General features: G+C 39.4%; 1 protein-coding gene across 2 annotated transcripts in view; it reads left to right on the top strand.

Moving 5' to 3' along the window:
* si:ch211-180a12.2 (uncharacterized) overlaps positions 1 to 15,590 on the top strand; it is a 64,802-nt gene extending 49,212 nt beyond the window's left edge. The window contains exons 11-13 of one of the 2 annotated variants that reach the window (XM_029629763.2): positions 697 to 975; positions 1,389 to 1,658; positions 15,239 to 15,590. In XM_029629763.2, the coding sequence (XP_029485623.1) occupies positions 697 to 975; positions 1,389 to 1,658; positions 15,239 to 15,270 (581 nt within the window). In that variant the 3' untranslated portion in view covers positions 15,271 to 15,590. The remainder of the gene's footprint in view (positions 1 to 696; positions 976 to 1,388; positions 1,659 to 15,238) is intronic. The other variant, XM_065008054.1, reaches the window with a different exon arrangement.
* The last annotated feature ends 362 nt before the right edge of the window (positions 15,591 to 15,952 follow it).

Here is a 15,952-nt window from a genome sequence, read left to right as displayed (position 1 = left end):
TCCACACTGATATGTCTGCCAGACATGCAGAGATGCGATTCGCCACCTGGTCATCAGAAGGGGGAAAGGAGAAGATTAATTGTGTGTCGTCTGCATAGCAATGATAGGAGAGACCATGTGAGGTTATGACAGAGCCAAGTGACTTGGTGTATAGCGAGAATAGGAGAGGGCCTAGAACAGAGCCCTGGGGGACGCCAGTGGTGAGAGCGCGTGGTGAGGAGACAGATTCTCGCCACGCCACCTGGTAGGAGCGACCTGTCAGGTAGGACGCAATCCAAGCGTGGGCCGCGCCGGAGATGCCCAACTCGGAGAGGGTGGAGAGGAGGATCTGATGGTTCACAGTATCGAAGGCAGCCGATAGGTCTAGAAGGATGAGAGCAGAGGAGAGAGAGTTAGCTTTAGCAGTGCGGAGGGCCTCCGTGATACAGAGAAGAGCAGTCTCAGTTGAATGACTAGTCTTGAAACCTGACTGATTTGGATCAACATTGTTAGTATAGACTTCATTTAAATGTTGTTTAGCAGTACACCAACTGTTTTAAGACTGTAATTGGTCGTATGCACTTTCTTATATAAATGATCAAACAGTATATATATATATTTGAAAGTATATGTTATATTCAAGGAATTCTATCTACTATACATTTTCAAAATACTTTGACCTTTAATCCTCCCTCTTTCTCTCTCTCTTTTTCCCAGCTGCTCCCTCCATCCCCTCCTCTCTTACTGTCCATTGGACCAGCGAGGGTGTTGGGGTTTTCAATCTCTTGTTGACGGGAGGCCACCCAAAAGCTAAACTGCTCTGGGCAGCAGGGGGCACCACCCTCATACCGCTGGTGTCCAACGAGACTGGCGGGAAAGGAGTGGACGGACAGAGAGAGTTTAGGAGCGTGTGCGCTTTGGAGAGATCCACTTGCTGGATCAGTCAGACAGACGGAAATGGTCAGATGGACAGTCGGAAAAACGGACACACACTTAGTGGGTTTTTATTAACACTAGTGAAACAGTACCTGTCCATGTTAGAACTGGATTGTGTTCATTAAGCATCAAATGGAAGAAAAAGGACTGAAAAGGGAGGGACTACAAGCATTTGTCTAATAAGAAACGCTCATTTAGTTTTCAGTTTCAAAACTATTTGCAATGATTTGCCTTATTGAACATCTCCCTGTTTCGACCCAAGCTAATGCTATTGTGGCTAATTAAGTCAAGGTTATGTGTGCTTATGCAAACTCATTGCGCATATGATTTAAGTTTAAACATTAGCTGGAAGTGTGCAACATTTCATAAGCATATTCATTAGTAATACAAATCCTATGCAGTACTTGTACATGCATTCACATTTTATCCAGTAAAATGACTAAATATCTCTTTATATCTATTAATGTCTGTAGAAACAAAAGCCGCAGTCGCTGACCCCGAAACGGAAGGAATAGAGTACATTGACGAAAGAGAAGGAGAGAACAACAACGTGGAAAGGAAGGTGACGCAGATGGAGGTGGAGGATGAGAGTAGGGAAGAGGAAGAAGAAGGAGTGGAAACGTTGCACATAAACAGGGTGAACATGAGAAAGGGGCCCAGAGGGGAGGAGAGAGCACGACTGAGAGTGAGCGTGGAGATCACCCACCCAGCCCTTAAGCTACCTGTGCACCGAACATGGACAGGTACTGTATTACACTGCTTATCCTATAAAATCATTCAAATGTAATATTTCTATACCATATCACATACAGGCCTATCCAATGAAACTTATACTATAACATTGCTATATGCTGTCAAAGTAACAGCATATATGAACTAAATGGTAACTTTAAAAGTAAAGTTGTTGGGCTTGCTTTAGCTCTTTATAAGTATTTTTGTGCTTATGGAAGAAGTTTAAAAAGTTTTACTTTACTATTTAAAGCAAATCATACATATAGACAAAGTAAAATATTTGGTCTAATTATTTTTGATAGACTACTATATCAACCTTTATTTCTTTCGATTGTGTGGCAGTTAGATCGCAAAAATGGCTAAACTACAGTTGATGCGTGTGAAAACTGATACAAGAAAGATACAGAACAAAGCGATCTTCTGTCAGAAGATGGGAATAAAAGGCAGGATCATGTGGACAACACTCTTAGGAAAGCAAAGCAACTCAATCATGCATGCTGTGGGTTTCAGATAAATAGATGCGCGATTTACTTTTGTGAAACGTTTAGTGTAAAATAAATTTGATTTTAGTTGAATGATGATGTAATGAAAATAAAGTGTTACGCTATTTGTGGAAGAAATATGATGGTGCATCTAGTGATGGCAGCTCTTTAAAAGTATTTTTGTGGTAGTTGAAGAACTATGTAGAATAGGTTTGTACATTGCATTCGGAAAGTATTCAGACCCCTTGACTTTTTCCACATTTTGTTACATTACAGCCTTGTTGTTTTTTGTCATCAATCTACACACAACACCCCATAATGACAAAGCAATATCATTAAAATAAAAACTGAAATATCACATTTACATAATGTGATTTACACCCTTTACTCAGTACTTTGTTGAAGCACCTTTGGCAGTTATTAAGGCCTTGAGTCTTCTTGGGTATGACGCTACAAGTTGGCACGCCTGTATTTGGGGAGTTTCTCCCAGTCTTTCCTGCAGATCCTCTCAAGCTCTGTCAGGTTGGATGGAGAGCGTCACAGCACAGCGATTTTCAGTTCTCTCTAGAGATGTAAGATAGGATTCAAGTCCGGTGTAACGATCTGAGTGTAGTGGGTGAGAAGTCAGGCGCAGGAAGCAGAGAGTTCAGGGGAGTGCTATTTTAATGCACAAAGAAACGGCGAACATAAGCCAACCCTCACGAAAACACAGGGCGTAATGAACAAACAAATGCCCCAAACAGGGGGACTTAAACTGTCCAGGAAAAACCACAAAAATGGGAAAACACGAAACCCATAGATGTGCACACAAGTACACCAAACAGACGGTCACAATAATTAATCCCGCACAAGGAACCAGGCGGGCCGGCTGACTAATAAAGCCTCACTACTATATTACCTAACTCAAAACAGGTGCACTCAATAAACACATAAGGAGGGGGAGGAAATAATCAGTGGCAGCTAGTAGGCCGGCGACGATGACCGCCGAGCGCCACCCGAACGGGAAGGGAAGCGTCCTTCGGTCGGAGTCGTGACATCCGGGCTCTGGCTGGGCCACTCAATGACATTCAGAGACTTGTCCCGAAGCCACTCCTGCGTTGTCTTGACTGTGCTTAGGGTCGTTGTCCTGTTGGAAGTTGAACCTTCTGGAGCTCTGTCAGAGTGACCATCGGGTTCTTGATCACCCCCCTGACCAAGACCCTTCTCCCCTGATTGCTCTGTTTGGCCTGGCAGCCAGCTCTAGGAAGAGTCTTGGTGGTTCCCAACTTCTTCCATTTCAGAATGATGGAGGCCACTGTGTTCATGGGGACCTTCAATACTTCAAGATACCCTTCCCCAGATCTGTACCTCGACACAATCCTGTCTCAGAGCTCTACGGACAATTCCTTTGACATCATGGCTTGGTTTTTGCTCTGACATGCAAGCTGTGGGAACTTATATAGACAGTTGTAGGTGTGTGCCTTTCCAAATCATGTCCAATCAATTAAATATACCACAGGCGGACACCAAGCAATTTGTAGAAACATCTCAAGGATGATCGATGGAAACATGCTGCACCTGAGCTCGCTTTTGAGACTCATAGCAAAGGATCTGAATCAAATCAAATCTAAGTGTATTTGTCACGTGCGCCGAATACAACAGGTGTAGACCTTACAGTGAAATGCTTACTTACAGGCTCTAACCATAGTGCAAAAAAAGGTATTAGGTGAACAATAAGTAAGTAAAGAAATAAAAACAACAGTAGAAAGACAGTGAAAGACAGTAGCGAGGCTATATACAGTAGCAAAGCTATAAAAGTAGCGAGGCTTCATACAGACACCGGTTAGTCAGGCTGATTGAGGTAGTATGTACATGTAGATATGGTTAAAGTGTCTATGCATATATGATGAACAGAGAGTATCAGTAGCGTTAAGAGGGGTTGGCGGGTGGCGGGACACAATGAAGATAGCCCGGTTAGCCAATGTGCAGGAGCACTGGTTGGTCGGGCCAATTGAGGTAGTATGTACATATGTACATGAATGTATAGTTAAAGTGACTATGCATATATAATAAACAGAGAGTAGCAGCAGCATAAAATAGGGGTTGGGGGGGAACACAATGCAAATAGTCCATTAAGCCATTTGATTACCTGTTCAGGAGTCTATGGCTTGGTGGTAAAAACTGTTGAGAAGCCTTTTTGTCCTAGACTTGGAACTCCGGTACCGCTTGCCATGCGGTCGTAGAGAGAACAGTCTATGACTGGGGTGGCTGGGGTCTTTGACCATTTTCAGAGCCTTCCTCTGACACCGCCTGGTGTAGAGGTCCTGGATGGCAGTGATGTACTGGGCCGTATGCACTACCCTATGTAGTGCCTTGCGGTCAGAGGCCGAGCAATTGCCGTACCAGGCAGTGATGCAACCAGTTCAACCATGCTCTCGATGTTGCAGCTGTAGAACCTTTTGAGGATCTCAGGACCCATGCCAAATCTTTTTCTTTCCTGAGGGGGAATAGGCTTTCTTGGTGTGTTTGGACCATTCTAGTTTGTTGGTGATGTGGACACCAAGGAGCTCTCAACCCGCTCCACTACAGCCCCGTCGATGAGAATGGGGACGTGCTCGGTCCTCCTTTTCCTGTAGTCCACAATCATCTCCTTAGTCTTGGTTACGTTGAGGGATAGGTTGTTATTCTGGCACCAACCGGCCAGGTCTCTGACCTCCTCCCTATAGGCTGTCTCGTCGTTGTCAGTGATTAGGCCTACCACTGAATAAGGTTTTTATTTTTTTATTTTTTATAAATGAGCAAAAAACAGTTTTTTCGCTTTGTCATTATGGGATATTGTGTGTATATTGATGTGGAATATTGTTTAAATACATTTTAGAATAACGTAACAAAATGTGGAAAAAGTCAAGGGATCTGAATACTTTCCGAATGCACTGTATGTATACCTACTGATATCTAGCTGTAGTTCTAGCTAATAAATACAATTTTCAGGATAACAGTCATCACTGAAAAGTACATTTCCTGAATAAAATGTGGTGTGCTTGCTAGTTTGTTTTAAAGTATTTATGGTTTTTAAATAAGTTATAGTAGTTTTGGCAGATTATACTTGAAAAAGTAGGCAGATGAAAATATTGATTGATTGATATGATAGGATAGCCTGAACTTGTGGAAGTTGGTTTGGTGTCTCTAGCTTGAATGGTTCAAAGGTTACATTTAATCTTAGTGGGTATTATATGCTAATTTATGCTCATTTAAGTAGTTTTAATTCATAGTGCAAACCAGAACTTGACCAGAGCTAGAGTGAACCAGAGCTAGCTAACTATGCCCAGGACCAGAGGTGGACCAGAGACTAGAGCAGTAGTTGTGGTCAGTAATTTTGTGGTTGTGGTCATTATTTGTGGTTTAGTCGTTGTGTTCAGTAGTTGTGTGGTTGTGGTCAGTTTTGTGGTTGTGGTCAGTAGTTGCGGTCAATAGTTGTGTGGTTGTGATCATTATTTGTGTGGTTCAGTAGTTGTGTGTCTAGTAGTTATGTAGTTATGTCAGTAGTTATGTGTTTGTGGTCAGTAATTGTGGTCAGAAGTTTTGGTAAGTAAGTGTGTGGTCAGTAGTTGTGTGGTTGTGGTCAGTAGCTGTGGTCAGTGTAATATTCATATGTGTAAACAATTGTAATTGGATGCATTAGAGGAGGCATTAGCCAAGCAACAGAAATCTCTCAAGGATATGCTTACAACAGGTGTTAGCTGAGGCGGTGGAACCACTCAAACAGAAAACATCAAGACTTTAGCGGCTGTTGAAGCTCTTACAATCGACATTGAGAGAAGGATGAAAGTGATTGACAACCTGTCTGCTAAAGTGGACAATCTGCAAGCTGAAAATAGGGAAAGCAAGATGGAAAATCAACGACTGTTCGTCACAACTGGAGAAGATGCAGCTCAAGATGGCTGAAATGGAGGACCGTTCACGTCGCTCAAATGTCAAATTAATATCTTTAAAAGGAGGAGACGAGACTGACGATCCCATCGAATTCCTACAGAGAATGAGCCCAACCATATCTCACAAGGTTGAGATTAGAAAGAGCCCATCGCACCTACTCGGGACCTGGGACTAGTAATGCTTCAGACAGACAAAGAATGCTGATCTTCAAGGTCCTCCGGTACATCGACTGCCAAGCCATTCTACAAGGAGCCAGAGCAGCAGAGCTCATTCACCACGCTGGTAATGTACTGCTGTGAGGAGGAAGACTCAACAACGGGGCCATGCAAGGACCAGGGAACCTATGGAATAAGTAAACTGGTCAGGAGGATTTATCCACTACTCCAAGGAGTTTTGACAAACATTTTATCTAACTACTTGGGATCATTATGAACTTTGACAGTGGAGCATCAGCAAGCTAGCTAGCGAACTAGCTTTCCAGCTAGCAGGGTGATTAGGACAGTAACTGGGACAGCTTGGGACAGGTAGCTAAGTAAGTCATCATCATCACAACTGTTAGCTAGCTAACTGATTATCTATTCAGTGGTGTTCAGTATTACCTAAATGTCGTTGAAAGTTCATCTAGTTTCTATAAAAGAAAATTGTATTTTATAGCTAAGTTACGTTTACAATGTTCGTGTGATTACTTGTCTCATGTTGCTGTGACAATGACAGCGTAGCTAGAGAAGTCAACTATCACCACTGAATTATTTAGCAAATTAGTTCTCCATTTTTGTGCTACGTTAAGGCTTAATCATTCAGTCAATTGAGCATTTCTTGCTAGATATTTAGGAAATGGAGTGAGACGTACAGGGATATTTGGGGGGGTTTAGTGATAGACACCGCTGCGTTCAGTCATAGGTCTTAACATTGAGTGGAGAGGGAGGACTTTTGTGTCCTAAGCTGTCAGGGAGGGGAGGGATTATTTGTATCAACTGTTTTGATACATTTGTCAGGGTTTTGGGGTGGAATGGCAATCTGAAGGGTTTTGTCATTTTATCCAAAAATGGATATGTTTACAGTTTTTTTTCAGGAATATCTGGTATACGGTTCTTTAGTTGGAAACTAAATAGTCATTTTATAGTTATCATAAATTACTTTTCTCCCTTTTCTCCATCAAACTGGTATTCACATTACCACAGATGGATCATGGCTAATTTTGTGATAATTTCTTGTAATCTGAGGGGTTCTACTGAGCCAAATAAGCGAATGTCTTGATGTATTACATAAGAATAAAGTTGACATGTCTCTATTACAAGAGACACATCTTTTAGAGGGTGATGTCCATTGACTTCAAAACAACAACGGGCAGCTGTTTCCTGCTTTAAATCTAAAGGGGTACTTATTCTACATAAACGCAATCTACCCCTTACAATTGAAAAAAGGGGAAATTATAAACAGGGCTGATTTACTAACATATGTTCCACTCTGTATGTGTTTAAATAGCGTTTGTATCTATTTATGCTCCTATAACAAAGATTTTCTCCCTTCAGAGAGAAAATTATATGCATATTATTGGAGCTGACATGAATGATATTATTGATTCTTAGCTAGATAGATCTGGACCTTCTCATAACTCATCACAAGTGATTGCTTCCAATGCACTTAAACCATTTCTTAAAGATCTTAGTTTTAGTAACTGTTGGAAATGTCATAATCCCAAAACTAAGGACTATACATGCTTTTCTGCGAGATTTAAGACTTTCTCAAAAATGTACTGTTTTGTACTGTTTTAACATCTACTGATGTTACAGGTAACATGGAATTTATAAAAACATTACTGGCCATTCTATCTGATCATAATCCCATTCTTTGTAAATTAAAAATCTTACCAATGAATATGTGTGCACCAAGATGGAGGTTTAATAATACTTCACTACACAACTCTGATTTCATCTTCAAGTTTTGATCTTAAACATAAAAAAAAAAAAAATTAGAAATAAGTTACCACTCAGTGGAGGACTCAACTATGGTATGGTTAGCTGTAAAAGGTTTCACACTACACATCTTCCCTCGAATTTACAGAAATTAAGACTTTAGAAGATCAGTGAATTGGAAAATCATTGGGAAATGCTGGAAGACTCTTAAAAACAACCATTCAACAGAGAGAGAAATTGATCTAAAAACCAAGTAGACTGGAACTTAATGACTTGTTGTGACGTAGAGTAGAATTCATTATGCAGAGGGTGAGACAAAAATACTATTTTCAAGGGAGTAGGCCTAGCCACGTACTGGCGCTGCAGCTTAAACATGCTTTAACAAGACCATCAATACAGCTGATCAGATCTCCTACTAAGGGACTGTTATCTTATCCTACAGAAATAAATACAACTTTTACAGCATATTATTCAGATTTATACAGTTCCTCACATAGCTTTGATACTTCTGCTTGTTCGGCAGTTCCTGGAGAACCTTACGTTGCCCAAACTTTCTCAAGAAGAAACAGTTTTATTAGAGGACCCTGTCACTATCTCAACTGAAAGCTGCTCTTTTAAATATGAAGAAAGATAAAGTGCCTGGTATTGATGGAATACCTCCTGAACTCATTCTCCTTTTTGGGATGACCTAGGATCAGTTATTCTTGAATTATTTAGCAAATTAGTTCTCCATTTTTGTGCTACGTTAAGGCTTAATCATTCAGTCAATTGAGCATTTCTTGCTAGATATTTAGGAAATGGAGTGAGACGTACAGGGATATTTGGGGGGGTTTAGTGATAGACACCGCTGCGTTCAGTCATAGGTCTTAACATTGAGTGGAGAGGGAGGACTTTTGTGTCCTAAGCTGTCAGGGAGGGGAGGGATTATTTGTATCAACTGTTTTGATACATTTGTCAGGGTTTTGGGGTGGAATGGCAATCTGAAGGGTTTTGTCATTTTATCCAAAAATGGATATGTTTACAGTTTTTTTTCAGGAATATCTGGTATACGGTTCTTTAGTTGGAAACTAAATAGTCATTTTATAGTTATCATAAATTACTTTTCTCCCTTTTCTCCATCAAACTGGTATTCACATTACCACAGATGGATCATGGCTAATTTTGTGATAATTTCTTGTAATCTGAGGGGTTCTACTGAGCCAAATAAGCGAATGTCTTGATGTATTACATAAGAATAAAGTTGACATGTCTCTATTACAAGAGACACATCTTTTAGAGGGTGATGTCCATTGACTTCAAAACAACAACGGGCAGCTGTTTCCTGCTTTAAATCTAAAGGGGTACTTATTCTACATAAACGCAATCTACCCCTTACAATTGAAAAAAGGGGAAATTATAAACAGGGCTGATTTACTAACATATGTTCCACTCTGTATGTGTTTAAATAGCGTTTGTATCTATTTATGCTCCTATAACAAAGATTTTCTCCCTTCAGAGAGAAAATTATATGCATATTATTGGAGCTGACATGAATGATATTATTGATTCTTAGCTAGATAGATCTGGACCTTCTCATAACTCATCACAAGTGATTGCTTCCAATGCACTTAAACCATTTCTTAAAGATCTTAGTTTTAGTAACTGTTGGAAATGTCATAATCCCAAAACTAAGGACTATACATGCTTTTCTGCGAGATTTAAGACTTTCTCAAAAATGTACTGTTTTGTACTGTTTTAACATCTACTGATGTTACAGGTAACATGGAATTTATAAAAACATTACTGGCCATTCTATCTGATCATAATCCCATTCTTTGTAAATTAAAAATCTTACCAATGAATATGTGTGCACCAAGATGGAGGTTTAATAATACTTCACTACACAACTCTGATTTCATCTTCAAGTTTTGATCTTAAACATAAAAAAAAAATTAGAAATAAGTTACCACTCAGTGGAGGACTCAACTATGGTATGGTTAGCTGTAAAAGGTTTCACACTACACATCTTCCCTCGAATTTACAGAAATTAAGACTTTAGAAGATCAGTGAATTGGAAAATCATTGGGAAATGCTGGAAGACTCTTAAAAACAACCATTCAACAGAGAGAGAAATTGATCTAAAAACCAAGTAGACTGGAACTTAATGACTTGTTGTGACGTAGAGTAGAATTCATTATGCAGAGGGTGAGACAAAAATACTATTTTCAAGGGAGTAGGCCTAGCCACGTACTGGCGCTGCAGCTTAAACATGCTTTAACAAGACCATCAATACAGCTGATCAGATCTCCTACTAAGGGACTGTTATCTTATCCTACAGAAATAAATACAACTTTTACAGCATATTATTCAGATTTATACAGTTCCTCACATAGCTTTGATACTTCTGCTTGTTCGGCAGTTCCTGGAGAACCTTACGTTGCCCAAACTTTCTCAAGAAGAAACAGTTTTATTAGAGGACCCTGTCACTATCTCAACTGAAAGCTGCTCTTTTAAATATGAAGAAAGATAAAGTGCCTGGTATTGATGGAATACCTCCTGAACTCATTCTCCTTTTTGGGATGACCTAGGATCAGTTATTCTTGAATTGCTTAACATTGCTATTGAAAAAGGACAACTCCACAGCGACATCAATACAGCTATTATATCCCCAATCCCTAAGAAAGGAAAAGACCTCACAAATTGTGCAAATTTTCGGCCAATCAGTTTAATCGGAACAGAAATGAAGATGGATGCCAAAGTTCTAGCCATGCGTCTAGACAAAGTTATTAACAAGATCGTACATCCTTACCAAACAGGGTTTATTAAGGGTCGTCATGCAGCCGATAACATGCGCCGCCTGTGCTGTGTTATCTTTAGATGCAAAGAAAGCATTTGACCTCTTAGAGTGGGAATATTTATGGCTTGCATATTTTGGTTTTGGGGCTATATTTATACATATGATTCACACCATGTATGTGAATCCTTCTATTATATCTACAGGCACTACCCATTCTAATCCATTTATCATACAACGAGGATGTAAACAACGTTGTCCCGCCTCCCCTATGCTATTTGCTTTCTCCCTTGAACCGCTGGCACTAAGCATATGTCAAAATTCGGCTTCCTCACATATCAAAATCAAACAAACTGAACAAGCAATTTCTCTGTATGCAGATGGGATACTGCTCTACATCGCAAACGCTCAGAAATCCCTCCAGCCAATAATGTCTATTTTCACAGCATTCAGCTCATGGTCTGGTTACAAGACCAACCAACTGGTCTAAATCAGCTCTACTACGTCTTAACTCGGCTATGGGAAACGTGCAACTACCACCCATGGTCCCAGTGAAGAAACAAATGTATGCATTACCATATCCCCCTCTATTCCACTACTTGCAGGAAGAACGATTTAGAAATCTTTCAAAAGATCCAAAAATACATAAAAAGATGGTCCACTAGGGCCACTTCTTTGCATTCTAGAATCTCAGTTATTAAAAGGAATGTCCTCCCTCAATTTTAAAAGTTTCATGTTACCACTGCCTCCTCCTATAGACTATTGTTCTAAACTCTGTCATAAAGAAGTTAATTTGGGGGAGAAAGAGACCACAAATTAAATATGCAACACTATAGAGAACAAAAGCATCAGGTGGACTTGCAGTTCCAAATCAGAAATTGTATCACCTATCATTCCAAATAAATTTCCTGAAGACCTGCTTAAACCCAGAGGCTTCTGTTCCTAGGCATGCTATGGAAGAGTCAATAGTTTCACCAATTAGATTACAAAAAAAAAATCTGGATTGACTCCTAAAAAAAAAATTGCATTATTGTTTGGACCCATTATAGCATACTCAGTAAATGTGTGGAAATTTACAGAGAAGCATATGAGATCTAATCTTAAATGGCTTTCATACTCTCCAATATGGCATAATAAAGAATTCTTCGTGTGTAAGAAAACATATCAGATTATTGGTCTAAGGGTATTTATACTTTCAAAGCCATATTCAATTTGAATGGACTCCTCAGTTCCCAGGATTTTTTTTATGTCCCAGGTTCATCATTTTGTCTTTACCTTCAACTCTGCCTATCCATGCGAGCCTATGGGGTCCCTTGGGGAGCAGAACTAGCAGTACACCCAGTGGTCATTAGTTATGTGGTTTAGTAGTTGTGTGGTCAGTAGTTGTCTGGTTGTGGTCAGTCGTTTTGGTTTTGGTAAGTAGGTGTGTGGTTCAATGGTTGTCTTCAGTAGTTGTGTGGTTGAGGTCAAGCTAGTTGTGGTCAGTAGTTTTGTGGTTGTGGTCATTAGTTATCGTTCAGTAGTTGTGTGGTGTGGTCAGTCTAAACTACAGTTGTTGCGTGTGAAAACTGAAAAGTGTGGTTCAAAGCCATTTTAGCTGTCACGCTATGCACAGGACCAGAGCTAGTGCATAACAGACCAGTAGTTGTGGTCAGTAGTTGTGTGGTCAGTAGTTGTGTGATTGTGTTGCAGGTTCTTTGGGCCCTACAGTATGGACATGGTCAGTAATTGTGGCCATACGTTGTGTGGTTGTGGTCAGTATTTTGGTCAGTAGTGGTCAGTCATTTTGGTAAGTAGTTGTGTAATTCATTAGTTGTGGTCAGTAGTTGTGTAGTTTTGATCAGTAGTTTTGTTAAGTAGTGTTGTGGTCAGTAGTGGTCAGTAATTATGTGGTCAGTAGTTGTTTAGTTGTGCATAAGTTGTGTGGTTCCGTAGTTAGTAGTTGTGTGGTTGTGGTCTGTCGTTTTGGTACGTAGTTGTGTGGTTCATTAGTTGTGGTCAGTAGGTGTGTGGTTCTGGTCAGTAGTTTTGGTACGTAGTTGTGTCGTTCATTAGTTGTAGTCAGTAGGTCTGTGGTTGTGGTCAGTAGTTTTGTGGGCAGGGTAGCCTAGTGGTTAGAGCGTTGGACTAGTAACCGGAAGGTTGCAAGTTCAAACCCCGAGCTGACAAGGTACAAATCTGTCATTCTGCCCCTGAACAGGCAGTTAACCCACTGTTCCTAGGCCGTCATTGAAAATAAGAATCTGTTCTTAACTGACTTGCCTGGTTAAATAAAGATTTTAAAAAATTTAAAAAGTGGCCAGTAGCTTTGTGGCCAATAGGTGTGCGGTTCAGTAGCTAATTGTGGTCAGTAGTTTTGTGGTTTTAGTCAGTAGTTGTGGTAGTTTTTTAACGTTTTTTTATTTCACCTTTATTTAACCAGGTAAGCTAGTTGAGAACAAGTTCTCATTTACAACTGTGACCTGGCCAAGATAAAGCAAAGCAAAGCAGTGCGACAGCAACAACAACACGGAGTTACATGGAATAAACAAGTGTACAGTCAACAGAATAGGGGGAAAAAATAGTCTATATACAGTGTGTGCAAATGGCATGAGGAGGTATGGCAATAAATAGGCCATTTATTACATAACAAAGTAATTACAATTTAGCAGATTAACACTGGAGTGAAAGATGAGCAGATGATGATGAGCAGATGATGGTGAGTAAGTAGTGATACTGGTGTGCTAAAGAGCAGCAAAGTAAATAAAAACAATATGGGGATGAAGTAGATAGATTGGGTGGGCTATTTACAGATGGACTATGTACAGCTATAGTATTCCAGGTTTAGTAGTTATGGTCATTAGTTGTGTGGTTCAGTAGGTGTGTTGTCCCTAGTTATGGTCAGTAGTTTTGTGGTTGTGGTCAGTATTTGAGGTTTAGTAATTGTGGTCAGTAGTTGTGGTCAATAGTGGTCAGTAATTATGTGGTCAGTAGTTGAGTGGTTGTGTTGCAGGTTATTTGGGCCCTATAGTGTGGACATGGTCAGCAGTTGTGTTTAGTAGTTGTGCCGTTGTGATCATAAGTTGTGTGGTTCAGTAGTTTTGTGGTTAGTAGTTGTGTGGTTCATTAGTTGTGGTCAGTAGGTGTGTGGTTGTGATCAGTAGTTTTGGTATGTAGAGGTGGTCAGTAGTTTTGTGGTTGTGGTCAGTATTTGTGGTTTAGTAGTTGTGGTCAATAGTGGCCAGTAGGTGTGTGGTTGTGGTCAGCAGTGGTGGTCAGTAGTTTTGTGGTTTTAGTGAGTATTCCAGGTTTAGTAGTTGTGGTCAGTAGTTTTGTGGTTGTTGTCATTAGTTGTGTGGTTCAGTAGTTGCTGTGGTCAGTAGTGGTGGTCCGTAGTTTTGTGGTTGTGGTCAGTATTTGAGGTTTAGTAGTTGTGGTCAGTAGTTGTGTGGTTGTTGTCAGTAGTTGTGGTCATTACTTTTGGTAAGGCAAAATTTATGCTAATTTTATGACAAAGCAAAGAGAACTTCAAAATTTCATGTACTTGTATTGGAATGTGCAGCTGTTTTTGGTAAGTAATACATCTTCTAGTTTCTGACATGACTTACTGCATCTTTAATGAAAGCATTTGGTGGTTTACTGAAACAGCTCTACTTATTGATTGGTAGAAGCTATTCCTGTTCTGATTTCAGATTTGAAAAGCAGACAAGTAGAGGAACATTTTATACACTAAGTTTTTGTCTGCATTTTTGGGGGAGTAGTCAAAATGGCAGTTTGGAAGAATTTGGGAAAAAATGTGTCAATGCAGTTACTAAAACAGCTGTATTGTTTGATTGGTAACAGATATTTTTTTTGTTACGATGACAGATTTGAATAACAGAAGTAGACGAAGATGTTCTGACCTCTACATTTTTGTTTAACTTGTTGGGAAAGTGGCCAAAATGCCAGTTGTTTATAAAAAATTAGATGAAAATTTCTTTGACATTACTTCTGAGTTCAGATTCAAAAAGCAGAGGAAGATTTTACATGTTCTAACCTTTTGTCTAATAAGTAGTTGGCAAATTGGTCAAAGTAGCTGATTTTGTGTTAAGAGTTGCATCATAGCATTTACAGTGAATGGAATGTTGAAAGTGATGATGTCACAATGGGGCCTTTAGAATGCTGAGGAAATCCCAGGAAAAGTAAAAAGATATCAATGTTCTACAAGCACACTATTCCAGACCGATCTGCATGTCTTGACGTTTGAATGACGTTTCTAGCTTAAACAGTGTAGGAGGAATCACGTTCCAAAGAAAAATAAGAAGTATGTCAAAGATTTAAATGGGGGTTGTGCGTCACAAACCCCACTAATAATACAGTGTAACTACAGTATAATAAGTCAGAAGTTTGTCAAAGATTTAAAGTTGGTGCTTTCGCAAGCCCCATTAATTAATTAAAATAATGCATCACAAGAAATACACTTAACTTATATGCAACATATAGTATATCACAGGACATAACTCTAACTCCTGTCTTTTTTTTTGTTGCAGAGCCCAAGGAAGAGGTTTCATCTTCACTGTGAATGGGGCCTACAAAATGTGTTTATTTTTTATAACATAGATATAAAATACTTATGGTATATGACTCCTCAGGATGTCACACTTTATCCTATAAGTAAGCATTTCACTGTTAGTCTACACCTGTTATTTACAAAGCTTATGACAAATACATTTGATTTGATGCTTGTTCCCGCATAATGTCATTTGTAATTGTATGATTCATACATTTCATATTCAAGTCATATTTCATTTCAGGTTCAGCGCAACGTGTGTCGCATAATCTTCTAAAAACATATACATTTTTGAAAATGTAATTTTGTCAATAAAATCTTGGTTCACTTTTTGTGCAGAATCTCATTTAAGTTGGGGGGACAAAACAGTTCTATCTTCCTTTACACTGACATTGTACTGTGTTGTTCATTGTTTTTACATCGGGACAAAATGTGTGAGCCTGATGCGTTTCAAAAATAGACGTGGTTCTCTGTCTCTTGCTTTCACCTCAACCACAATTTAAACAAGGGGAGTGCATTTCACATGCTTTCACATTGCACATTTCACACACTTCTGCCTTGATCTCAGTGTTAATAGTCAAGTATTAACTTTTTTATTATTTATAATTATATTACTTATGTTCTGTGCAATGTCAATGCATAATCTGTATCATTGGATTGGTTCTTCTGTAGCCAAAGCCACATTTAACATATT

This window comes from Oncorhynchus nerka, linkage group LG23 (assembly GCF_034236695.1).
Source record: "Oncorhynchus nerka isolate Pitt River linkage group LG23, Oner_Uvic_2.0, whole genome shotgun sequence".
Taxonomy (NCBI): Eukaryota; Metazoa; Chordata; class Actinopteri; order Salmoniformes; family Salmonidae; genus Oncorhynchus; species Oncorhynchus nerka.
This window is presented reverse-complemented; position numbering and strand designations above follow the sequence as displayed.